Source organism: Sinohyriopsis cumingii, chromosome 18 (assembly GCF_028554795.1).
Source record: "Sinohyriopsis cumingii isolate HCF-2022 chromosome 18, ASM2855479v2, whole genome shotgun sequence".
Taxonomy (NCBI): Eukaryota; Metazoa; Mollusca; class Bivalvia; order Unionida; family Unionidae; genus Sinohyriopsis; species Sinohyriopsis cumingii.
Window position 1 is genome coordinate 89,606,316 of NC_142978.1, and position 27,054 is coordinate 89,633,369.

General features: G+C 33.8%; 1 protein-coding gene across 1 annotated transcript in view; it reads left to right on the plus strand.

Annotated features, from left to right (window-relative positions):
- The window catches only part of LOC149777413 (uncharacterized), a 47,615-nt gene extending 20,865 nt beyond the window's left edge, over positions 1-26,750 (plus strand). The window contains exon 2 of the mRNA XM_089942031.1: positions 21,218-26,750. Within this exon, the coding sequence (XP_089798157.1) occupies positions 21,223-23,388 (2,166 nt within the window). The 5' untranslated portion in view covers positions 21,218-21,222 and the 3' untranslated portion in view covers positions 23,389-26,750. The remainder of the gene's footprint in view (positions 1-21,217) is intronic.
- Positions 26,751-27,054: the final 304 nt, after the last annotated feature.

Consider the following 27,054-nt stretch of genomic DNA (forward strand, 5'->3'; position numbering starts at 1 on the left):
AAAAATTTTAAAATAGTGATGGGTAGCATAAAAAGTGAGTGAGTGTTTCTTTTAGGTCAGCGCGTTGTTGTTTTTTTTTGGTCATGATCTAGGTAAGATGAATTTTATGTTATTAGGGGGATGTTTTCCTTCACGTCCGCGCTTTCAGTATAAATTGAAACTCGTTCGGCAGTCCAGCTACCCTTGTTGATTGATCAACACCAAAAAATGAACACGAGACTTGAGAAACTGTTGGAGCTTCATGTGCATCTGGAATATGCCAGGCGCATATTAAATGAACTGGCCGCGGAAGCCATTGTCGAGGAGGGAAAGATAAGAGAGGAGGAAAGAAGAAACAAAGAAGAGGAGGAGAGAAGATATAAAGAAGAAGAGGAAAGAAGATACAAAGAGGAGGAGAGAAGATATAAAGAAGAGGAGGAGGAAAAGGAGAGAAGAAAAAATTTCAAAATCCCAGAGAGCGAAAATTGGGATTCTGAAGCGACATATCCTGCCTCTGCTCTCTCCCCCCAAAAGGTAAAAAGTAACTGGGGGATAAGATGTGTATGTGGCGCCAGGCCTGGAAGGTGCCACCATTAACCAGGTGTCCATGAAGTTCCAAACAAAACAGCCCTTTTCAGGGCTACCCAATACTCTAGAAAAGAAATAACGATCGATTTGCCATTGTGTGTAGGTAGAGTAGTGTGAATATAAACACTAACTCTTTATTAATAGTGGAAGTGTATGTGTTTGTGTGTTTGTGTTTGTAAATGTTGAAGTAAGTTTGTGTGAATAGTAGATTATTGGTTTATTTATTGATTCTTAGTGTATGTAGAGAGTATAGTTGAGGTTTATATTATATGAAATGAGAAAGTAAGGGGATGTTTTACTTCACGTCCGCGCGTTGTTGGGTCATGATCTAGGTAAGATCCATTTTATGTTTTTTAGGGGGATGTTTTCCATCACGTCCGCGCTTTCACTATAATAGCCCACAGTGTTCGTTGTTCAAACCATTCTGCAAAGAATAAAAAGAAGATGGCGTCAAACCAAATCGACAAAATTCAAACCTTGCAAGACGTTTTAGACAACTTAGGAATAATGGAACAGATGCTATTAAGACTGGTTGAAGACCATTATTCCTATAGTCCCCATCGTGTGAAGATGGAAATTAATAACTTAAGGAAAGCAAAGGACAAGATTAGTGGTGTCATGAAAGAGATCAAGGAGGAGAAGGAGGATGAAGAGGAAAGAATAAGAATAAGTAAATGGAACGAAAAGATTGAAAAAGAAGAAGAAAATGAAAAGAGGAAGAAAGAAGAGGAGGAAGAGAAGAAGAAAGAAGAGGAGGAGAAGAAAAAAAAGAAAGAGAAGAAGAGTGTAGGAGATAAAATAAGAACTTGGTGGAGGAAAAGAAGAAATTAGAAGAAGAAGAAGAAGAAGAAGAAAACCCAAAGGCCCTTTTCAGGGCCAGCCATATTTCTCGAAAAGAGATAGTCTTTGAATTGCCTACCCCTTTTTTTTATTTTATTTTTTATTTTATTTTTTTATTTTTTTTTAAAAAAAATAGAGACCCTCCCTGTTTCAATTTTACATAGACCCTATACAGTCCCAAGGGTTTATGTCCATGTTAAATTTACATAGACCCTATATTGTCCCAGGGTTTTTGGCCATGTTAATTCCCATAGACCCTATATGTTCCCACGATTTTTCTCCATGTTAAATTTACATAGACCCTATATTGTCCCAGGGTTTTTGGCCATGTTAATTCCCATAGACCCTATATGTTCCCACGATTTTTCTCCATGTTAAATTTACATAGACCCTATATGTTCCCAAGGGGGTCTGTAATGATAAATCCCATAGACCCTATAAGATCCCCATTAACTACTATCAATGTTTTTCAAAACCACCACTGCCTCTCCAATGACAAAGCTATCGTTACATTAATAACTTATGTGCTAAGTTATGTTACATAACAAACAAAAATAATCCTGAAACATATATAAAAGGAAATGATGCAATAAACCAATAAATATTATTAAATATATTAGGTACACTCTGCATGTTGCTACTTATGTCATCCGGGATATAAAAAGTATAGGTTTATTAATTAATTAATTAATTAATTAATTAATTAATTAAAGTATGAAGCAAGTGATAGTTTGAAAAATTGCTCTAAGCTCCACACATATTCATTTGCATAGTAAAATATTTTCAATTGTGTCAAAATTCTCGAAATTATAAGGACATATAGCTTTAAATTAAAATATATAACATGATAAAAATTAAAATAACAGTTTATGTTAGTTCTGAGCTAATATATATATTCCCTATATTTCAGTAAATATATTCATCATGGTTTAAAAGGTAACACGTCCCACGCAGTGATCTAAATTGTGTAATATTAAATAATGAATACAGCTTTAACTCATTGCAAGGCAGTAGTTGGGGTACGATGTGCCTACCATGTGATACAGCTGTCAATCATGGTATGTACTGAACTGTTGTATAACAAGAATGATCACACATTTAATGAACTCATATGTGTCGAATGATGAGGGCAGGAGTATATAAAAATGATTTTTTCAGCTTCTCCATACAGCTGAGTCAATAATAATACACTGAATAGGAATGTTTTCTACGAGATGTAACAAATTATGTCCGGGGCAGCACCCTTAGAAATGGTATGTCTTTTTGATCCACAGTTGTAAAAAATATTTTTTACTACTCTAGACCGGCAGGGCCAGTTTCGATGTTTCCTAGGACATGTTTTATTAAAATTGTGTCTGTGATGGTAATTATGTGGATCTACCTGGCCTTTGGATCAACGCAAAAGTTTTTGCTTATATTTTTAGTACTTTATTGAGTTTATGAATACAGTGACCTTGATATATGCAAATGAATTTCAACAAAAGAGTTTTGTAAATCGTTCTTTTTCAGTAAATGATTTAATTGCACGATGACATTGATTTCATGGTCAAAGGTCTCGACGCTAGGTCTGATTATAGTAGGATGGGATTATTATCAAATCAAGTTCAAGGATTATATCTGTATGATGAGAGTTAAAAAATTTTCAAGGAATAGTAATTCTGGATATAACGAATCTTAGAATGTGGATATATCTTGACGGTTGCTAGCTATATTGTTTGGATTATAAATTAAGATCTTAGAATTAAAAAAGTGGAGCAAGATAAATCATTTAAAATAAACGATCTCACTATAATTTATATCCATAAATATTACGCTTATCAGATCAGTAAATATGACGACGCCGATAAAAAATATTTCTCAGTGATTCCCTTTCGATGATTACATATACAACAGTTGTCAATGTTGCAAAGTAAATCGGGCGTGGATGAGTATGGGGTGGGATGAGGTGAGAGGTTGGATGCTGAGGAGAATTGTGGCAATTACCTAAAGAATTAAATACAAAAGTGAATTTTCAAAGCAATCAAATACCCTCTTACTATAATGAAAATTACTCTTGCTCTTGATTTGAACCTGCGGTCCAACCACAGATGTAACATCGGCAATAAAATCATTGAACTAAACTAAAAAGAAAAGAATTTTTTATCTTTATCTTGTTAGAAGAGATTATTTTGTTGGCACTACCTATCATGTAAAGGGAAGTAACTGATCATCTTCCTCCAATGCTTCTTTATCCTTTCTAGACAATATAATATCCTTTCTAACAATATAATGTCAATAAATACTTATATTTAATTAACATTATAGCAAGGATAAATTGCATCATTCAATATGGTTAACATGATCACTGCAAACAGCACATGGTATGCCTGTCTTTGTGACTACAGTTAGGTATTTCAGCCATGTTGTCTTAGAATATGTATCATGATAATTGACTTCAATACAGCATGCATCATTACAGTATGGAATAATACATTGAAAAATATAAAAGTCAGTTATGTTAACTGCATAAATCCATTGCAGGAAAATTTTATTTTAAATTCCCATATGGAAAGAAGATGATGTTTTTATTGTTCTCTCATTGTAATAAATGTTCATCACACATCGATCAGACACAATAAAATAATTTAAAATCAGCCTTATCGGTCTATCCTGCTGAATGGATGAAGATGACACATGATAATAAATCAGTCTATTTAAGGACTCAGCAGCTGAAGTACTTAACATTTCACAGTTGTTCATGTTTTCCACTCCAGACAAAAATATAAAAAATGCACATGCTCTGCATACCAAACAAAGCATTAATGATGCCATTTTCCCCACAGAAATATACATGTGTTGGATTAGAAATGAAAAGGACCACAATTGCGTGACACCTGCTATGTCATTCATGTCTCTCCTTGGATAGATAGATAGATAGATAGATAGATAGATAGATAGATAGATAGATAGATAGATAAAACTGGGCAGTTAAAGATGTAAATAGAACTTCCTGTATTGAATAAATAAATATGTAAAACATGAGGATTTCTTACATTTTAAGGGATTGGGGGACAGCATAATATGATATTCAATTTTAGGGGACGTAAATTAATAATCTTTAGCTTTCAGGTAAGCAGACAAATACAAAGCAATTGAAACAAACATTTACTACATGAATTGAAACATACATCTGGTTTTGTTTGAAAAATACTTTCAAGGATTATAGCAGTCACATGATACACTAAAATTCTTCAGTTTCCAAAGAGTGTCTGCAGCAGTTAATTGCATACACTAATGATATAGAGGAATATGAACCAGTCTAGAAATGGGTGTAAAGTATATATGGATTTTACCACAGGTGTTCGACGGGAGCATGATGTTAAAAAAAAAAAAACAGTATCATAATATACTCTCTTATATCTTATGATAGAGAGGGTCCTAAACGGGTCATGGGGGTAATCTAAGGTATTTTGGTCACTCTGTATGATTTTTTCCTTTCGATGATTTTTTTTAACATCAAGCTTGCGTTGAGCACCTGTGGATTTCACGGGCAAGGATTGGTCGATAATGAAGTGAGACTAGAAATCAATGGAAATATACAATAATAATTAGAGCACTGTAGGTATTTTAAAAAATCTTTTTCTGAAGCATCCTCTCCGGTCGCAACACCAAAATTTAATTATTGACACACTTTCTGGGAGTTGAATGCATAATTTCCGTGCCCATTCAGTCACTTTTATAATGTGACTTTCACAGTGGCAACTCTAGTCCGATAAATCAACCCCACAAATCTGTGTTGATACTGATGGACAACGTGTAGGTCTGATGTGACCTGTTCATGAACGAAAATCTATATCATCATGGGTGATGGGCTGACTTATCAGCCTGTGACAACTCCAGCATCCCGACTACCGAGAGAATCTTCGTTAGCCCACAGGGGCTCGTATCATTGTTTAAAATTAACCTGTCATATGTGTACTACATGTATGTAGTTATTATATAGTACATGATGATAGGTCAATTTTAAGGAATGATACGAGCCCCTGTGCGCTAGCCCAGGTTTAAATGTGATAACCATTATACTTGGCATATCGAGCAGATATATCTGTGCTTCGGGTCTGTCAATTTCATTGGATGCAACGGCAATTAAGTTATTAAAATTTGAACACTGCCCCAACATGATCAAGACAAGGAGAGCGCATAACTTGAATGGACTGCTAATTAAGCAGTTTGCAACTGCCGGTCCGTATTTGCACAAATACCTTTCACTCAAATACACCTGTAATGGGTGTTTGCCATTCTTTGTCCAACTCTGTCAGTATTATCTTGATCACACCTTACGACTGAGACTCTCATCATCATCAATGTTAACACTGGAAGTCATCCAATTGGTATGGCTTGGTGTCTGTCTCGCTCACCATGTTTTTGTTTGTATTCCTAGGACTGGCTAGTATTGCGTCACGAGACCATGTGATCTGTTTCATCAAAATCGGTAAAACTCTTCACAGTATAATTACTATACACCCACGATATTCTTTTTATAAACATTACAGTCAAAACTAGAATTTGTACAGAATAACATACATAAAAGAAGTTTTATTTCCAGGCTCCTTGAAAGCAAAATTGTTATTTAATGAATCTTTTGAGAACTTACTCTAGTTGTAACTGGAAAAATAGAGATAATATTTTACTGAGGGAATTTCAGTCCTTTGCAGACTTGAGGCTGGAAAACTTATTGCTGAATTTTGTACCTGTCTATTTGGTGCAGAATTGAAAACACTTCTGTTTCAAACACATGTAGATCCAGACTATGCTATGGATCATATGGCTTTCACTACATGGAGGCTCTCATTAAGGATATGTATATATATATATATATATATATATATATATATATATATATATATATGATCAAGTGCATTCAGAAATTTTAAGTTGTTGAATTTTTTATATCATGGTGTTTGCACAGGCTTACTATGGGAGTTGAACTAGTACTGTGAGTCCTATAGAGAACAACAACCATATAGTAGTTACACATAAACATGTTCAATGAACTTTACAATGAACAATTATGATTCTATTTGTGGCTAGCAAGCTAAATGAATACCTTTTATTATACCTCAGAATGACTTTTAGTGAGATATTTAACACACAAAGAGATTGGGTTCAAGTGTAATTAATTTCTTAATGCTAAGTAGAATGTTTTGCATATTGCTTAATATTTATGTGATCAGATATAGAGAGTTTATACAATTTTCCATTTATAAGATAATTATGGTCAGCAATGCAATATTTCCTTGTTGTATTTTAAAACATTATGCTTCACCATGCTTAACGGTGATGACCTCTCCTGGTTTTGTGTACCACCAATTTCATTCAGTGAAAGTTCTTGAACTTCATATTTTTGTGTTTGAATCGGCTTATGCCTACCTTACTTTAGGTTTTAAATTGTATGTGTTCTGGAGGAAAAGTAAGTAATTTCTGTGATTTACTTTTACATGCACATATAGATGGTTACCTTTTATTCATGTATTACATAATATGAACAAGCTGATAATATATTCCAGTCTTAAATTGAAGACAGATAAATGGTGATAGCAAACAAGGTAACTCTTGATTAGACAGATTTATTTATTTTTTTAATGTTGCTTAAATTGCACCATTGCATATGTTTTTATGCATGACCTTGAACTATACTATAATATTCACTAACTTAATCTTTGAAAGGCAGAACAATGAGCAATGTTCCCCTATGCATTCAACTACCATACATAGGTCTGACAAGGAAATCAAGGCTGGATATAAGTTTGTATACATGTAAGTTGCCTTCTTGTTTACTTAATTCAAAGAGATAGAAAGATAACAAAAAAATGTTTTATCTTGGAACAGTTTTTATTATTTAGTCTATGTAATGTATGTTCATTCTACTACCATTTTATGGCTAGAGTTATGATATTCTTGTCTGAATAAATATAGACATTAATTAATAAAGTATTGGTTCAAACACAATACCCATACATGGACATAGATCTGACTTGGTGTGACCTTCACCTTAATGCAGGGAATATGGCTGTGAATGTATAATACAGCCAAGATATACAAAAGGCTAATGTTTCATTAAAAGGGATTCATTGATTCAAATGTTATACCTGTACATGGACAAAGGTCATAGATGCATATGTTAACTTTTAGTGACCTTCATCTTCAGGCAGGGGGCATGGCTATGATATACAACATACAATCTAATCATGATATATAACTATAAGTTTTATTAAAATATCTAAAGTACTTGAAAAGTCATACTCCAGTCAAAGATACATTCCTTGCGTTATTGTCATGCTTTGACATTTACCATCAGGCAGGAGTTACAGCTATATTATATGATACAAAGTATTTACATAATATATAATTGGATAAAGTTTCATTAAAATATCTTTAGTGGTTCGCAAGTTATATTATGGTCAAGTACAAAAGTCACAGAATTACTTTAGTAGTATGATTTTCTGACAGTATCAGGATAACGGTAGTTAAAATATGTTTCTATTATTACCATTTCATATGAAAACACCCTGAGTCCCCTTGTAAATTTCTAATCTGCATTTCTTTTAAGTAGGGGTATATTAACACCCCAAAACTTTTAAAATTCATAAAGTAATTTGAAGAATTAAAATTCACACATTGTCATTTTCATAACTACTCTATATATCCTCAACAGTCCTGGGCCAATCATATTTTTTTAAAATTGTATAGCTTATTAAAATACACCCAAGTACTTTGATGTGTTGTGTCTTGAGTGTGCATTGACTAGAGGGGAAACAGAAAAAGATAACATGCATGGCAGACAACCAGAAAATGTTCCAGCAGCTTTGGCTATGTTTCACTGGCATTCAAAAACCAGCAGAAAGTAAATAAATTATGCATACAGCACAATCGTTACAAGTGTCTTTATAACAGAACATAAAATATACATTACTGCAATGTAACATCTGTTTCATAAGAGACAATAACAAACTTGAATGCAACAATAAATTAAGCCATTGTTTTTATTAACTATTCTAATAACAACTTTATCATATTATATCTATACTGTTATGTTAACAATATTAATACTATTAAAGATTGTGAACTGCAGGTACTACATCAAAGGCTGCCAGGAATTAATAATGGAATACCAATGGCATTCCTGGCTGAAGGCATTACTGTACATGTACTTTGTATATTAATTTATAGTTGAAATCACAGTGTTAGCAACTGAATTTATCTCAGTTTAAACATGGTATTTCTAAATCAAGAAATAGGCAGTTCAAATCATGGATCTGCTGATATATCTTTCTATCTAAATTGAGAACCAACTCAGTATCTAAATTGGCAACTAAAAAGACAAATAAAAAACACAGCACAAAAATGAAAACATCCCAATTAATTAAATAATTAATTAATTAATTACTGAATACTACAAAAATTCCATATATAAAAAACATCTGAAATGTGACACTAATGCTTGTATGCCAGGTTTTATAATAGATTCTTTAACATATATATATATATATATATATATATATATATATATATATATATATATATATATGTACCAGATCAGAATCTGTATTTTATTACATGTATTACGTTATGAAACAGTATTACAATGTGAGAAATCTATGCTTACAGCCAGATGATTTTATTACAGCATTTGTTATTACAGCATTTTTGCTCAGCAAACACCACACTGACCTTTGAATATTAATCCCTTCTTCAAAACTTCTTGATCTACAGAAAAAAATACACTACAATAGCTGACAACCAAATCAAAAATAAGGTTTATAGGGCATGATATTGATGTTAAATCTTAATCCTTTTGTTTTTGATATTGTAATTATGACTTGAGGATACAAGAATATTTGGTGGAAGATGATCTTTTCTCAGTTCCTTAATACACAGAGTACCATGTTCAATCACACTGTAGTTTCATCATGACCATACTGTAATTATGTATATGAATGACCATACTGGCCAAACTGTAATTATGTATAAGAATGACCATACTGTAATTATGTATAGAAATGACCATACTGGCGATACTGTAATTATGTATAAGAATGACCATACTGGCCATACTGTAATTATGTATAAGAATGACCATATTTACGTAATGTAATTAGGTGGGAAAATGACCAAGCTGTAATTATGCATAAGAATGACCCTACTGTAATTATGTCTAAGAATGACCATACTGTAAGTATGTAAAGAATGACCATACTGGCCACACTGTAATTAGGTGGGAAAATGACCAAACTGTAATTATGTTTAAGAATGACCCTACTGTAATTATGTCTAAGAATGACCATACTGTAATTATGTAAAAGAATAACCATACTGGCCACACTGTAATTAGGTGGGAAAATGACCAAACTGTAATTATGTTTAAGAATGACCCTACTGTAATTATGTATAAGGATGAACATACTATAATTAGGTTGGAAAATGCCCATTTGATCATACTGTATTTATATATAGAATGACCATGCTGTAATTATGAACAATGATGACCTTACTGGCCATACTGTAATTAGGTGCATGAATGACCATACTGACCATATTGTAATTATGTATAAGAATGACCATACTCACCATACTGTAATTATGTATAAGAATGACCATACTGGCCACACTGTAATTAGGTGTGAAAATGACCAAACTGTAACTATGTTTAAGAATGACCCTACTGTAATTATGTATGAGGATGACCATATTGTAATTAGGTGGGAAAATACCCATTTGACCATACTGTATTTATATATAGAATGACCATGCTGTAATTATGAACAATGATGACCTCACTGTAATCATATACAAGGATGACCATACTGTCCATACTGTAATTAGGTGCATGAATGACTATACTGGCCATATTGTCATTATGTATAAGAATGACCATACTGGCCATACTGTAATTATGTATAAGAATGACCATTCTGGCCATACTGTAATTATGTATAAGAATGACCATGCTGGCCATACTGTAATTGCATATAAGAATGTGCCATACTGACCATACTGTAATTATGTATTATGATGACCATATTGTAATTATGTAGAAGGATGACCATATTGTAATTATGTAGAAGGATGACCATATTGTAATTATGTATAAGAATGACCATACTGTAATTATGTATAAGAATGACCATACTGGCCATGCTGTAATTAAGTATAAGGATGACCATACTGTAATTAGGTGGGAAAATACCCATTTGACCATACTGTATTTATATATAGAATGACCATGCTGTAATTATGAACAATGATGACCTCACTGTAATAATAATAATAATAATGAGGACTTTGTATAGCGCCTAATCTTTAGAAGCTCTAAGCACTTTACAACATTAGACAACACTTATAAGATGAATAAACATATAATAATATTATTACAAAAACAAAAACCATGAAATTAGAAAAACATTAAAAAAAATAAAAAACATGCTGAGAATATTTCAGGTAGGAAACATTATGTCTTTAAGTTTGTTCTTGCAGTCGAAATAATTGAGTTTTGAGAGCCCTCTTGAATGTGATCACTGTGTCTTTGTGTCTAAGTTCAGTGGGCAATTCATTCCATGTTGCTGGGCCCTGGTATACAAAAGAACGCTGTCCATATGACTTTGTTTTCATAGTGGGAATAATGAGTATATGATTGTCAGAAGAGGAGCGTAAGTATCTTGGTGGTGTGTACACATGGGCGAGATCAGATAGGTATGTTGGACTAGAGTCCAACAGTGAAACGTAGCACAGTGAACAAATTTTGTGTTTGATTCTGGATTGAATGGATAGCCAGTATAGGGTACAGAGCAGCGGGGAGGTGTGCTCTGATCATGGTACTCTAAGTATGATCCGAGCAGCTGTGTTTTTAACTTTTTGAAGTTTCTGGAGTAGATTATGAGTTGAACCAGACAGAATTGAGTTACAGTAGTCCAGTCTTGAAAGTACTAATGAACACACAAGTGTTTTAGTGGCATCAACTGAAAGATATTTGTGAACTGAGCTGATGCGTCTCAGCTCAAGATATGCAGCCTTGCATATGTTCATGACATGTTGGTGCAATGTGAGAGTACTGTCCAGAGTAACAACTACGTTTCATACTGATTGTGTGAATTTAATGTTGGCGTTGCTGATATTTATTGTTTGAGGTAAAGGATGTGAATGAGAAAGTCTTTGTGTTGTGATCAGAATGGCCTCAGTTTTATCATCATTCATCTGCAGCTTGTTACATGTCATCCATCATTTCACATCAGAAGTGCACCTCTCTACACCTTGGATGGTAGCATCAACTTATTATATTAATCATATACAAGGATGACCATACTGTAATTAGGTAGGAAAATACCCATTTGACCATACTGTATTTGTATATAGAATGACCATGCTGTAATTATGAACAATGATGACCTCACTGTAATCATATACAAGGATGACCATACTGTCCATACTGTAATTAGGTGCATGAATGACTATACTGGCCATATTGTAATTATGTATAAGAATGACCATACTGGTCATACAGTAATTATGTATAAGAATAACCATTCTGGCCATACTGTAATTATGTATAAGAATGACCATGCTGCCATACTGTAATTACATATAAGAATGTACCATACTGACCATACTGTAATTATGTATTAAGATGACCATCTTTAATTATATATAAGGACGACCATATTGTAATTATGTATAAGAATGACCATACTGCAATTATGTACAAGGATGACCATACTGGCCATGCTGTCATTATGTATAAGGATGACCATACTGACCATACTGTAATTATGTATAAGAATGACCATACTGTAATTATGTATAAGAATGACCATACTATAGTTATGTACAAGGATGACCATACTGGCCATGCTATAATTATGTATAAGGATGACCATATTGTAATTATGTATAAGGATGACCATATTGTAATTATGTATTGTTGTTGTTGTTGTTCTAGGGTTTAACGCCATTTTTCAGCACAAGATAGGCCATATATGGCGGCCAGTATAACTGGTGGAGGAAGAACCCTGGAAAACCCAGGAAAGAACCACCGACCCACGAGAAGCTACTGGCAGGCTTTCCCACGTACCCACGTTAGCCGAGCCTTGGACTCGAACATACGCAGACAGAGGTGAGATGGCAGTGATCCGGAACGGTGAGCGCTTTAGACCACTCGGCCACTCGGGGCCCCGTAATTATGTATAAGGATGACCATATTGTAATTATGTATAAGGATGACCATACTGTAATTATGTATAAGAATGACCATACTGTAATTATGTGTAAGAATGACCATACTGTAATTATTTACAAGGATGACCATACTGGCCATGCTGTAATTATGTATAAGAATGACCATACTGTAATTATGTATAAGAATGACCACACTGTAATTATGTATAAGAATAACCATACTGACCATACTGTAATTATGTATAAGGATGACCATACTGTAATTATGTATAAGAATGACCATACTGTAATTGTGTACAAGGATGACCATAATGGCGATACTGTAATTAAGTGGATAAATGACCACACTGTAATTATGTATAAGAGAACCCATTCTGGCCATACTGTAATTAGGTGGAAGGATCGAGTCTTCCTATGCTAAGAAATCCTTCTCACCACTTAACAATGCATAAAGACCAATTGTATATCAAATCTTGGACATCAAGGCACCAATTCATAATGCATAAAGACTAATTGAATACAGAATATTGGACATCAAGCCCCACCAAAAATAAGATAGAGTCAACTTGTCTTAAGTAGCCACCAATACATCTTTACTCTGTAGTATAGGATTAACACATCAGAACCTTGGCTAGCAAAGATGCCACTGATGGGAAAAGAACAAATCTGCCTTTGTCTACTGGTGACCCTTGATTGCAGCAAATACCTTGCACTAATACCATTATTGTTATTGTTATTATTATTGGTGGTGTTGTCATTACTGGTGTTATTTTTGTTGTTGTTAGCAGAAGTAATAGTATTTTGAGCAAATGGCATAATTCCCAGTTCAAAAATTTCTAAATGTATCTTTCATAAATTATGGTAGAAATTGGTTTTATTCATGGATTTATTCAAGCTGCAATTAAGTCTTTTTAATATAGTAAATTTTCGTTCAGCCTGGGTTACAGTCCAGTCATTTCTTAAAGTTTAGATTTAATCTCAGTAGGATGCCATTAATTAATCACAATGCATTTTGATGGCTTATCAATGGGGGAAAGAGAAAACAATATGCTGGCAAGGCAAACATGTATCAATGACTGTACCCATTTTAATTTCTGCTACATGCACAGGGAAGTACACATGTAGCTAGATCATCTGCCTATACATAGCATTTGGAATGAGATGTCTCATACACATGTAGCTAGATCATCTGCCTATACATAGCATTTGGAATGAGATGTCTCATACAGGGCTGTGGACAGGGTAGGACAACGAGGACAAATTTTCAGGGGCCCACAACAGTCAGGGGGCCCACCACCAAAGAGAAAGCTTCATTCTTTTTGCAATTCATAGTGGCTTACTGGATAATTTTTCCTAGGGCCCACAAATCCTCTCCATGGCCCTGGTCTCATAAGTAACAGATCTAAGCCAAATATATAAAGTGTCAATTCATTGATTGATGGAATACCTTTGTTAAAGGACTTGATATACCTTTTAAGTTGAAGTATTGTTTTTGCATGAGATTTCATCCTCAGTACTGTGTAATTGCAGAATTTAGCACAGCAATTCTTTGAAAATTTCAACCAGCAGAAAATCTTATATGCAAAAGTAACTTTAGTCTTTGTTAAACATTTATTATTATCTTAAGATGAGTAATTTATTATTAAATGACTGTTAACAGCGTCATCTTAAAAGATCTGTTATGTACATTGCGACTATCAGTTTCTTTTCTCTAACCACAAGCCATTTTGTACATAAGGGTGAATGCAGTTTTTCCATGCTGTTATAATACTTTGTCTGTTTTGAGTTTTTCTCATTTTACTTATATGATAATGACTCGGGTATATACCAGAAATGAGCAGTGTTTGAAAGGTGAGTTTTGATTTTACACATTGCAAACAATACATAGGAACAGCTTCATACCCAGATCTTGTTCCAAATCTATTATGCAGTGAAAACACTAAAAAATTACTGAAAAAGTCTAATTAGATCAGCTAAATTAAACTCAGGGTAAAATTTGCTCTTGATTGTTCCTTACCTGATGAATGCATTTGGTATTATCATGAGTTCATTTCACCCACCCACTCTCAAAAGTGGCGGTTATAATATTCATGTTTTTACCTTGAGTATTTTCCCTATCAATAAAATTGTTAGGCTTTTGTGTTTTTCAAAGATAAGGTATGCCTGCTCATCAATTCAGATGACATGTCTTTATTTAAAAAAGTACTTTACTTGAGAAAACAAATGCTTCTTTTGCAGCATCAATATGCTTTAGTGACCACTGCTTGGCTAGGAAATAGCTGGTCCTTCACCACGGGAGAAAGCAAAGGGTGTCTGTTGAAATACATGAATTTAATAGACGAAATTTCATGTAGGGGAGGAGGAAATGGGATTAGCCATTGTAACTAGGTGACCACTACAAAAAGATAACATTTAGGGGAGAGTTGAGTGTATGTGTTTATAAAAAATTGATTCTGCAGAACAAAAATCTTTTAGTCCAAAAAGTTACACAATGTAGAAAAGCTTATGATAATATCAATACAAGTCAAAGGAAATAATCTACAATACATACACAACATTTTACCTCAAGAAAATTTGGTTAAATGTGCTTGAATTAGAAGTTTAATGCCATATATAATCAAAATTTGAACAGAAATATAGCCTCAACAGTGTTCACAAGCTCAGTCAATCAGATTGTAAGATCACTTTATTAATTTGCTGAATATTGCTCATAAATGATGTCTTGATGATATACATGCCAATTCAGATTGAAATTTCATTAGAAATGAGGCATCTAGTGTTCACAAGCAATTGTCAATAGATGGATTATGAATGACAGATGACACAAGACAAATGGTGGACAAAAGGCCACAAGTTCACTTGGCTAGGGGAAATAAAATCTTTAAAAAATTTCAGCTTCCTTTGCTGTTTAATTTTTAAATTTACCTCTTCAGTTCAGAAAGTGAAAATTGCCATGCAAAGCAAGCCATCATCCATGAAAAAGTAGCTTCTTGTGGGTTGGTGGTTCTTTCCAGGGTTTTCCCGGGTTCTTCCTCCACCACTAATACTGGCCGCCATGTATTATAGCCTATCATGTGCTGAAAAATGGCATTAAACCCCACAACAACAACAAAGAAAAGACCAACTTTTCCAAAAGTTTGGTGAACTTCTCATTTACTTTAAGGATGGCATTTCTTTCAAACGTTGATATAATTTTGAGTAAACTAGTATGGAAATAATCTGGCTAGAAATGAGACATAATGATCTTAAACTATTGTATTCGGCTGTGTATATAGACCACCGAACACTGACAATACTTGGTATACTATATTTCAAAATAAGCTTGAAACTCTATATATAGAAAACAAAGAAGACTGTTTAGTGGGTGACTTCAGTTACACTTTGCTTTATAAAACCAATCAAAGCTGGATTAAAACCATGAATTCCCCGAATTATCAACAGCTAGTTCATGTACCCACTAGGATAACAGAGGTATCTGAAACACTAATTGATCATATTTACACTAACAATGCTGACAATATTATAGAAGTTGCAGTTCCCCAATTTCCGTAAGTGATCATTATCCAATATGCCATACATGAAAATTAAGTCAAAAAAGTCAAACTTACCATCACAAATATATCCAGTATCAAATAATGAAAAGATTCAAGTCACAAATATTCCTTAAAGAACTGAAAGATATCCCTAAGTCAGTAATATAATGTTGTAATGACCCATCAGATGTTCTTGAGATCTGGATAGATATGTTTACTGATACCCTGAACACTCAATTGATCATGCTCCTATTAATTTCAAGAGAGTCAAGCAACAAAATCAACCAAATTGGATTACAGGTGATATACTGAATGCTATTAAAATAAGTGATATATTTAATAAATTAAAAGATACTGACAATTACCAGTACAGATTATGGAGAAACTGAGTCATTGATTGAAAAGGCAAACAAAACTTATTATTCCACTAAAGTATCAGATAGTATTACAAAAATGAATCCTAGAAAACTGAAAACCCTTCATTCAGACTTGAGAGGCAAATCTGTCAATAACCTACCATTTACATTTACATTTATTAGTGACAAACATATTGATATTAAACAAGAACCTCATGAAATTGCAAATGTACTCAGTGATTTCTTTGTGAATATAATCTAAAAACTTGTGGATCTCACAACTCATAAAATATTCTCCAGTGATGAATTAAATGAACATATTTCTTCAAAATGTAACAAAGAAGAGTGCTTCAAAATACCCAAAATAAGCTTGGAATTCATTTTAAATGAATGAGACCAACTTGATGTCACAACACTAATAGGTCTAGATAATATCAGTGCAAAATTCCTAAAATTCTCATCTCAATTGATTGCACCTTCACTCATGTATATCTTCAATTTAAGTATTTTCACAGGTATTTTTCCAAACAGGCTAAAACTGGCAAAAGTAGCCCCAATACATAAGAAAGGATTTCTGATATGAATAACTATAGACCTATATCAGTTTTATCATCACTTTCAAAGATATTAGAAAGACGTGTTTGTAATGAATTTAGAAACTACCTTGAATCATTTAATTTGCTAGTACATTCATGACAATCAGGCTTCTGTGAAGGACATTCATGCCAGACTACACTTTGATGGATGATTGGTTAACAGTAACAGATCAATGTAACCTTTTATGTTTCTTGACCTTTCAAAGACTTTTGACCTTGTAAATCACAAAATCCTGCCGGAAAAGCTCAGCATATATCAAGTTAGCCATGAATGCTTAACTTGGTTTCAATCCTATCCTAAAGGCAGACAACAATATGTTTCTATTTTAAAAAAACTTTCAGATCAGAAACTGATCAAGTCAGGTGTTCTACAAGGATCAGTTCTTGGACCATTACTCTTTCTGCTGTACATCAATGATTTATCATATCACACTGAGCTATCCACCATCAACATGTCTGCAGAAGATATGACATTATATGACATTGGATCAACAGGCCATGAGATTAGCACTAAGTTAAATAAAGATTTGGTAAAAATAAATAACTGGTGTGAACACAATGGTATGAAGATAAATGCAGCCAAATCAAAAGCCATGATCATAGGTAGTCAAGCAAGAATAGAAGCTGAGAAAAATTTTTTCAAAGTAATGATAAATTGAATGGATATACAACAGTGTGAAAATGAAAAACTACTTGGCATCATGATAGACAATATCTTGTACTGGAAAATACAAGTTGATATGGTCATTAAAAAGTTACCTCCCTGCTATATCTCTTGAACAGAATAAAATCATATCTCACTCATGAACAGATAAAGATTTTCTATAATGCATATATCATGCCACACCTATAATATTGTTGTTCTATCTGGGGTAATAGTGGTATAGAAAATCAGGAAAGATTACTGAAATTTCAAAAAAGAGGAGCTCAAGTTATTCTTCATGCTGATTGAGATACACCATCAACAAATCTTTTTAAAACCATAAAGTGGCTTCAATTTCAGCATAGATCTCAGTTTTAGAAGGGTTTACTAGTCTATCAATCCTTACATCATTTGACTCCAGACTCTTAACTGTAACTTTATATTTGTTACAAATGTAGATATGTATGAACTAAGATCTGTCTCTAACAAGGTATATGTATTTATCTAAACCAAATTCAGAGTTTTATAAGAAGAGTTTTCGCTTTCTCTTTAGACAAACTTTGGAATTCCATGCCATCTTATATAAAGTCAGCTGACTCATGCCAAGCTTTAAAAAGCTTCTTAGTGATCATCTTCAGAAATGATCATTTGTATGAGTTTGTTTAATTCACTACTACTACCTGTTACATTCCTATCATGTACTCACCAATAATGTTCTACACATGTTTACTGCTACTATTTGAATGAATCTTGTATGTAATTATCCTTGAAGCCTTGTACATATTTTATTATAGCATTAGTTGTCTAGTTTTTAACATTTGTTGTCTAAAGACACTTCTTGTAAAAATTGTGCATTATATATATTTATGTCATTGTAGAAAGCCTCATTGAAAGTTGGTCAGTTGACTAAATGAGCTTCTTTAAATAAAGTCATTATATTATTATTATTATTACTATTATTATTAATAAGATTATAAAGGTTAACCAAATCACTAGGCCATGAAAAATAGGTCACAGTGTCCAAATTTTCAATGAAAGTTGTTGAACCTACATGACACATCAACATACCAACTTATGTGACTTTATAACCAATTGTTCTAGAGAAATAACCTATAAACACACTTTGATTAAAGTGAGTACTCACACCAAAAATGGATAAGCAAACAGACAGATTAACATAAATCATCAGTTGATAAGTTAAAAATGCTTTGAAACCCAGTCAAAATTCCATGGCGACATGAATACCAGTGCCAGCATCTATTTATTTGCTATTAATGTTTATTACACATGTGTAGATGTGAATGTACATCTATGCACTAGATAAACCTCTTGGTAGAATACAAACTTTCTTAGTAAACACCTCCATAAAAAGACAACTGTTGTCAATGTACATTTATGCAATGACCTCAGGTGTTAACAAGAGCCCTCAAGATAGATTACAGCCTGTCTTATTTGACATCTACATATAAAGGACACCTCCTCAAAGTGTGAATGTCTGTGTACATCATGTATTGGAGTCAGCAAGTCATCCTCAAGGTAGATTTCAACCTATTTTAACTGACACCTCCATAAAATGGACACCTGATGTAGGCATGATATGGTTACATTTAATATATGCAGTGTTGAAGTGCTAATAATAATAATAATAATAAAGCTTAATTATAAAGGGTGACTCATTAGTCAAGGACTATTCTCCCTTGAGGCCCCTCGTAAGGAGAGTATAACAATGTATAACAATGCACATTATATGAAGATAGCAATAATTACTGTTTATTTTAGCATGTTTAGTATTAAAATACTAAATTCCATTATCTATTAGAAACACATACATGCTCATGATATCTCTTCTTAAATACTCTAATATTTTCAGCAGATTTTACATGTAGTGGAAGCTTGTAACACAGAACTGTACCAGAGTATTGGAAGCTCTTTTTAAATTGTTCTGTTCTTGGTTTTGGTGCTAGAAGGTTTCCATGTGATATTGATCTCAACTGGTATTGTGTTGAAAAAGGCCAATGAATAAGTCCTGAAGATACTCTGGTGCAGTTCCATGTAGACATTTATATAAAAGAACTGCCTTGTGAAAATCTATTCTGTCATATATTGCAAACCATTTGAGTTCTGTAAACAATGCTTTTGAGGGATGATCAATAGATGCATCTAAACTTACGCATGCTGCTCGTTTCTGAAGTTTATAAATCCTGTCATGCTCAGATTTAGCACAGTTTCCCCATACATTTGAACATTAATCCATTGTTGGAAGAATATATGACTTGTAGTATAGATTGCGAGTTTCCCTTGGTAAATATTTCTTGATTCTGCTGAGAAGGGCAATTTTGGACGACAGTGTTTTACAAAGCTTATCAATATGGTCATTCCATAATAAATTATTATCTACAGACACACCTACAAGCTTTTCAAGTTTGACATTTTCTAGTGGATGATTAGTTATTGCAAGAGATAGTTCTGGGTTCCTGACTTGCGTAGCTTTTGTGATGTCCCCTAAATCATACATTTTGTTTTACCTTCATTAATTACCATCCTATTTTGTTGTGTCCAGTTTTGGACTCTAAAAAGGTCTTAGTTTAATCTTGTATGGATAACTTCAGTATTAGAACTATAATACAAGGTTACATCATCTGCAAACAAATTTGGATTTGTGGATTCATTATTTAATGGTAGATCATTGATATAGATAAGGAAGAGGAGAGGGCCCAAAACTGAGCCTTGAGGGACTCCTGAATGAATAGTGTGAGTTTGAGAGCTAATATTGCCAATGCTTACTTGTTGAGACCTTTTGTTTAGGTATGATCTAAACCAGTTTAAAGAAGGATTGTCGAACCTGTAACAGTTCAACTTTTGCAGAGAATTTCATAATTAACAAGATAAAGACTTTCTTGAAGTCAAGGAAAACAATCCCAGTCAATTGTCCATTATCCATTTCCTTCAGCCAAAGATCAATTAATTTGGTAAGTTCTCTTTGGCATTAGTGGTACTTTCAAAATCCTGATTGCGCTTTATGAAATAGAGAGAATATTTTTAAAAAATTATAGACCTGAATTGGTACATGCTTTTCAAAATATTTTGACAATACAGGTAGAATTGATATTGGTCTGTAATTCCCTGGATCCTCCTTTTCTTCTTTCTTAAAGATAGGTGTAATCTTTGCACATTTCAGTATTTCTGGAAAATTACCACTCATACAGAAGTGAGAGAATGCAATAAAGAAGTGAAGGAGAGGTGCAAGGGAGGGGGGATAACGACAAGTGCAACAAATATAAGCAAGTGTGCCAAACAATTAAGGGAATGCCGTTCCCACATCCCCACAGCTATACACTCCTGAATGTATGTAGAGGTGTAATCAATGGCAGCATGACTTATTGGTACCAGTATATGTTTATATTCTGGTGATGTTTTGTGTACATGTCTCTATAATCAGCATTATTGTAATTATCAAATGATCTACCATTTCAGATTCCATGGCAGACAAATGCACAGAGGATACCTTCTCCCAGATCTCCCTGATTCTTATGGAAATATTTCATCAACTTGGGGTCAATGAAAAGATCCGCCATAGAAGGAAGAACACATTTAAACAGTTTGAAAGACTGCAGTCATTCATTGACATAAATTTTAGAGGTAACATGCTTACAGGATTTTACTGTAAGGTGTTTGGCAGTCAGATTGAAGGGTCAACCACACCAGGCCTACAATCAGATGTTGATGTCGTCTATTTCAATACATATATTTGTGCTGTAAAGAATATACAAAATGCTGTCAATGGAATGGGAAATTACCTTATGACATATGATGAGCATACATTTCCTGGGTATTTTAAGCTACAGGGGCTTAAACCAACTGTGAATGGTTTTCAACCTTTGCGTGAAGGAGATATGGAACTAGGTCAAGCACGTGCTATTGACTGTAAAGGGCGCATAGTACTGAAAGCAACAAAATGGGTTCTATCGCAGGAAGGTGACAGGCATGGGCCAGCAGTGACTTTAACACTTGGCCCAGCAAACTGTGACAGAATTTGGGGCATCAAAGTAAACAGTTGGCTACAGGAAGCTATACCATGGTTGAAACTGCACAGAAAATGTAGCTGGATCTCACCTGATGATTTGGAGAATTTTCTGAAGAAAGAGGCATTCCTAGTTCCTGTTGGACATTCATTTAGCGATGATAGAGAACTTGAATGGAGAATCTCATTTACTGAAGTTGAAAGAAAGCTGATGTGGAGACTAAACAACACACAAATGGTCTGTTGCATTTTGATGAAAATCATCACCAAACGTTTTATTACACCTACCGTTGGGGAATGTCTTAGTAGTTATCACTGCAAGACTGCATTGTTCTACTTGATAGATAATACAGCAAAGAACATTTGGACACCAAACAATCTGCTGTTTTGTTTAAGGTTACTTTTGAAAACAATTTCTTTGTGGATTAAGGAAGGCTTTTGCCCAAACTATTTCACTCCTGAGGAGAATATGTTTCTGGGGAAAATGACAGGACCTGTGAGGCAACAGCTATACCAGACATTGGTCACTCTAATTGATATGGAATTTAGATATCTGATGCAGATTGAATGTGATCAACTTGGCCAAGCACTATCCAAAGCATGTAGTAGACTGTGTACTTTGCAGAAGAAAGTAAGTGATATTGGACATATGGTGAAAGGGATAGAGTATAACTCTTCTGTGTTCAACACTGAAAGTATTCTTCTTCAAGAAGTGTACACTGTCTTGAAATTTGGTTACTTAAAGCTCCTGAAACTGTCTGGCCAAACTGTATCACAGGATCTTATGTTCACACTAAAGCATGGATTCCAAACAGAGAGCAGGCCTCTAAAGGATATATTGACTGTACTGATGGCATTTCTGTCCAGTCACATTGGTTGCCAAATGGCATCATTATGTTTTGCATCACAGAACTTTCATCCTCAACGTATGGATGAAGCGCACAATTTCCTCCTTCTTGGAACAGAATCTGATGTAACATCAGGGAGACTCAAGCTTGCTGGGTTCTATCTCAAGTTTGGATATCCAGTTCAAGCCGAGGCGGTGCTAAGTGCTGTAGAGCATGAATTAGTGGACCATGTATCTGAGGTTTCAGCTTACATGATTCTTGATCCTAATATGCCTTCTGGCGATCTTAAGGAAACAACCATGGAGAAAATTCTGTCAGAAAATTTAACAACCAGCCAGATATTTAAAACATGCATAGCTACATCTGTTACATATCTACCATCAGAGATTCATATTGCTTTGCCTCCCCTTTGTTATGAGATGTTCCGGTCAATAGGTTTTGATCCTGCACTCAGAGATCCTGAGGAACACTACTGGTATGACTGGGCAGTGGTGGATGCCAGACCCTACCTCTACTACCTTCAATATCACACTTACTTTGCACTAGGGATGGAAAGCAACAGATTAACAGCCCTAAAAAACCTGTCCTGGTCAGGAACTCAAGTCACAAAAACAATTCGTGACACATGTCTGAATCTGCTTGCATATTGTCTTAGGCAGGAAGGAGAACTAAAAGTAGCTCTGCAGGTTCTCTCCAAATCCCTTCAGATCAAGCCAGAACACAATGCAGCAGTATGGCAAATTTGTGACATGTTCAACCAGTTATACCACAGCTAAAAACTTTCAAATCAAACTGGAACTCTAATAACTGTAACACTATAATATGATTAGAAAAATATACTGCAAGATTATTTGATGTACATGTAATTCATAACAAAAAATGGAAAATCAGCAAAACGACATCAAAAATCAACTTTTCTTTAAAACAAGGAAATGCAATAATGACTTTTTATTCCCATCCTACCATGGTGAGGTTATATACAGTGATCAACTCTTACTAGAGTGCTGCAATGTTACTGGACAGATATGGTAAAATTGTTTCAAAGTTCAGCATAAAGCATGAGAACTGGACATAAATAGCAGAAAGTGAATTAAACTGTACATGACATGCATGGTTCATGACCTATCTTGTACTGATGATCTTGGCCTCTGAGCTAGGTACATCAACATAGAATGACAAGGTGCAGACCTGGAAAATGTTCCATCAAAATATGTGGTAGTTAAAAGATGACAACATCATCCTTGTATTTAACTTGGCCTTGAGGCAGGGGTATGACTGAATATGTAAAACACTGTCAAGTCAAGATATATTAAAAGCTAGCATTTCATTAAAATATCTTCAGTGGTTCAGACATTGTGTACAGATTGAAGACACGGATTTATATTTTCCCTTAATTTTGAGACAATGGGCATGACTATGTTACATTACATTTTGTCTATTCAGTATATATAACTGATAAAAGTTTCATTAAAATAGCTTTTACAGTTCAAATGTTAACACAGGCGATAAGGATATAATTGCCATTGCTTTGACATTCACCTATGCCCTAATGGCAAGGCCATTTTAAGTAAAACACCATCTACACATGATCTAAAGTTTCATTAAAATATCTTCAGTGATTCAACATCATAATCTAGACAAGGACACAAGTCACAAAATTAAATTTTAATTTCCCTTGACCTTGACCTTCACAGGGTAAGTAACTCTCCATCTATTCATGACATATACTCCATCAAAATTTCATGACAGTCTCTTTTAAAAAGTTATGGGCGAGGCAAACAATTGGTAATACAACACTAAAAATTACATGCAATGTAAGATGGGTATATAATTAGACAGAAATCCAATTACAGTAATGAGTTTTGCTGATGGTCACTTTGAATAAAATCATTACAGTAAAAACAGTTATAATAGTGTCCCTCTCTCTCTCTCATTGACAGTATCCAGATTAGCAGCTTTGGGAGGTTTCTTTGCATGTGTATATGTGTATGTCAACACACACACACACACACACACACACACACACATATGTATGAGGTCAAAGAGAAAGAATATATAATTAAAAAAATCACCTGCTAATTGGGCATAAAGGTGATGAAATGAGACAGTAATGCTCCATCTATGTTTGCTTCTATTATTTATTTTCAAACAGCCATGATATCCCAATTAAAGGTCTCTGTGCCCTCTTTGGTCATTACAACATGTATATTTGGCCATATGACTTCCATGAGCACAGAAAAAAGTATACAGTGTAATTAATTCTAAGTGATAAGTACTTATATTACATTGTTTTAACTAAAGATAGTTATTAATAGTTATTCATCTGCCAATAGAACAAGCAATTAAAGTTTTCTTAATTTTTATTTTCACAAATTTGCAAATTCACTGAAAGAATTTATTTATTATTTAATTTACTGGAACATTAAAGGATTTGAATATATTGCCTGGGAAAAATAGCTATAAATCATAAGTGTTATACTGAATTAAAGTTTATTGCGGGTGCTTTAATCTAGAGCCATCCAGTAAGCTGCAGTCATTACTCTCTATTATTTTGACTAGCAGTCTGACTAGCAGTCTGAATTCATTATAGAAAGCCAACATCATCAAATGAAAAGCACTTCATGTGTATCTACCTATCTTACATATAAACATTTGGCTTCCTTTGTTTGGAACACTTGCCAAACAAGAGGTTGCAAGTTTGAAACTCGTAGCAGCTTCCAAATGTTTTTGATACTTTTTTGTATTTTTATTTTCAAACTTTCATTTAAACTCACTGATCCCATTATGGGTGCTGGAGCATGAAATTTACACTATGTGGATGCTCTTACACATTTGATTGGACCACCCATAATTTTTGTGTGTGTGTGCCAATAAGTAGATTAAATCCTGTATTAGGTTAACTTCATGAAAATCACATACCTGCCAACCTATAAAAAAAGGCAATGTCATACAATTGAGAATAATAAGTTATTTACTCATATAAAACTAGAGGAATTGACAAGAAATTCAAAATTTTAATGAAAAAACATTTTCTTTGAAGCATTCTGTCAACCAAGAGTTTTGAAATTTAGCTGCTGGGCTCTCCACAACAGATAGATCATATTTCTTCACAAAGTCAGACTCTGTCAACCAGGAGTTATGAAATTTAGCTTGCTGGGCTCTCCACAACAGATGGATCATATTTCTTCATGAAGTCAAACTCTGTCAACCAAGAGTTTTGAAATTTATCTTGCTGGTCTCTCCACACAAAACAGATGGATCGTATTTCTTCACAAAGTCAAACTCTGGCAACCAGGAGTTCTGAAATTTAGCTTGCTGGGCGCTCCACACTTACCATATGGATCGTATTTCTCTAAATCACAGCTGCATTTCAACATTTTGCCCTGAAATATGAATCATGCTATTCTGACTACCAAAATAATCATGTTTTGCAGTTGATAGATGGTGTAATATCCAATTTTAAAGAAATATTGACACACGTCAGTGGTCACAAACTTGCCAATAATCGTTAATAAGGATGGCATAAACATTCTTTCTCAAGACAATGATGTGTAATAACATTTGTGCATCTCTTTGATAAACATTACTTCAAATAAATTAGGTAATTCCAATTAGTTTACCAATGCAAATTTGCCTAATGGAATCTCCCACAACAGTGCTCAGAGTATTAAACATGACGTCACCTTATTAACTGTCATCCATTTAGGTAATATGTGTTAATGGTGGTTGTTCATATTTTAATTTCCTCTATCACAATCAAATGTGAAAACGGTTCCAAAATTAATTTTAAAGGAAGACAAAGCAACAATGTGTCATGTTCATACAGGATATAGATTAAAGACTTAACTGTAGTGGTAAAGAAAGTTTTTCTGTTTTGTTTTTATTTTGTTGCTAAGATTACTGAAAATTATATCTTGGGGGAGTGGTTAAAGTAAAAATTAAACTGTTTTTTGAGTGACATGGGTTATGGCGGGTATGTTATCATTTTTCATGTATGTGCCTATTGTTTTTATAATTAAGAAATTTCCTTTTTTTGTGAATCATGACATATTTTCTCTTTCAAGGAATAGCTTCAATTTTTTTCTCAGTCAGTTTTCTGTACTCATCTAGCAATCATGGAGTAAATTCTTTAATCACGTTTGAATTGTTTGTATCCTCCTCCCCCTCTAACCTTAGGAACACAACATCTGGGATCAGGCCATGGAACCACTTTTTAGACTCCAAATGAGGAGAAAAATTTAACTTTCCATATATATTCAAATTATAAATTCCATGAAAAGACCATTGCAAATTTGATAAAATCATGGAGACAGTAATAAATGACCAGCTGAGTCACAATATTTCTGCAGTTTTACTACTTTTCAAAGTACCAACTTTGGTAAATCAATGGTTGCTGCAAACCACAAATTTAAAAACTCTTGAAGCTGATACCTTCTGTGGAA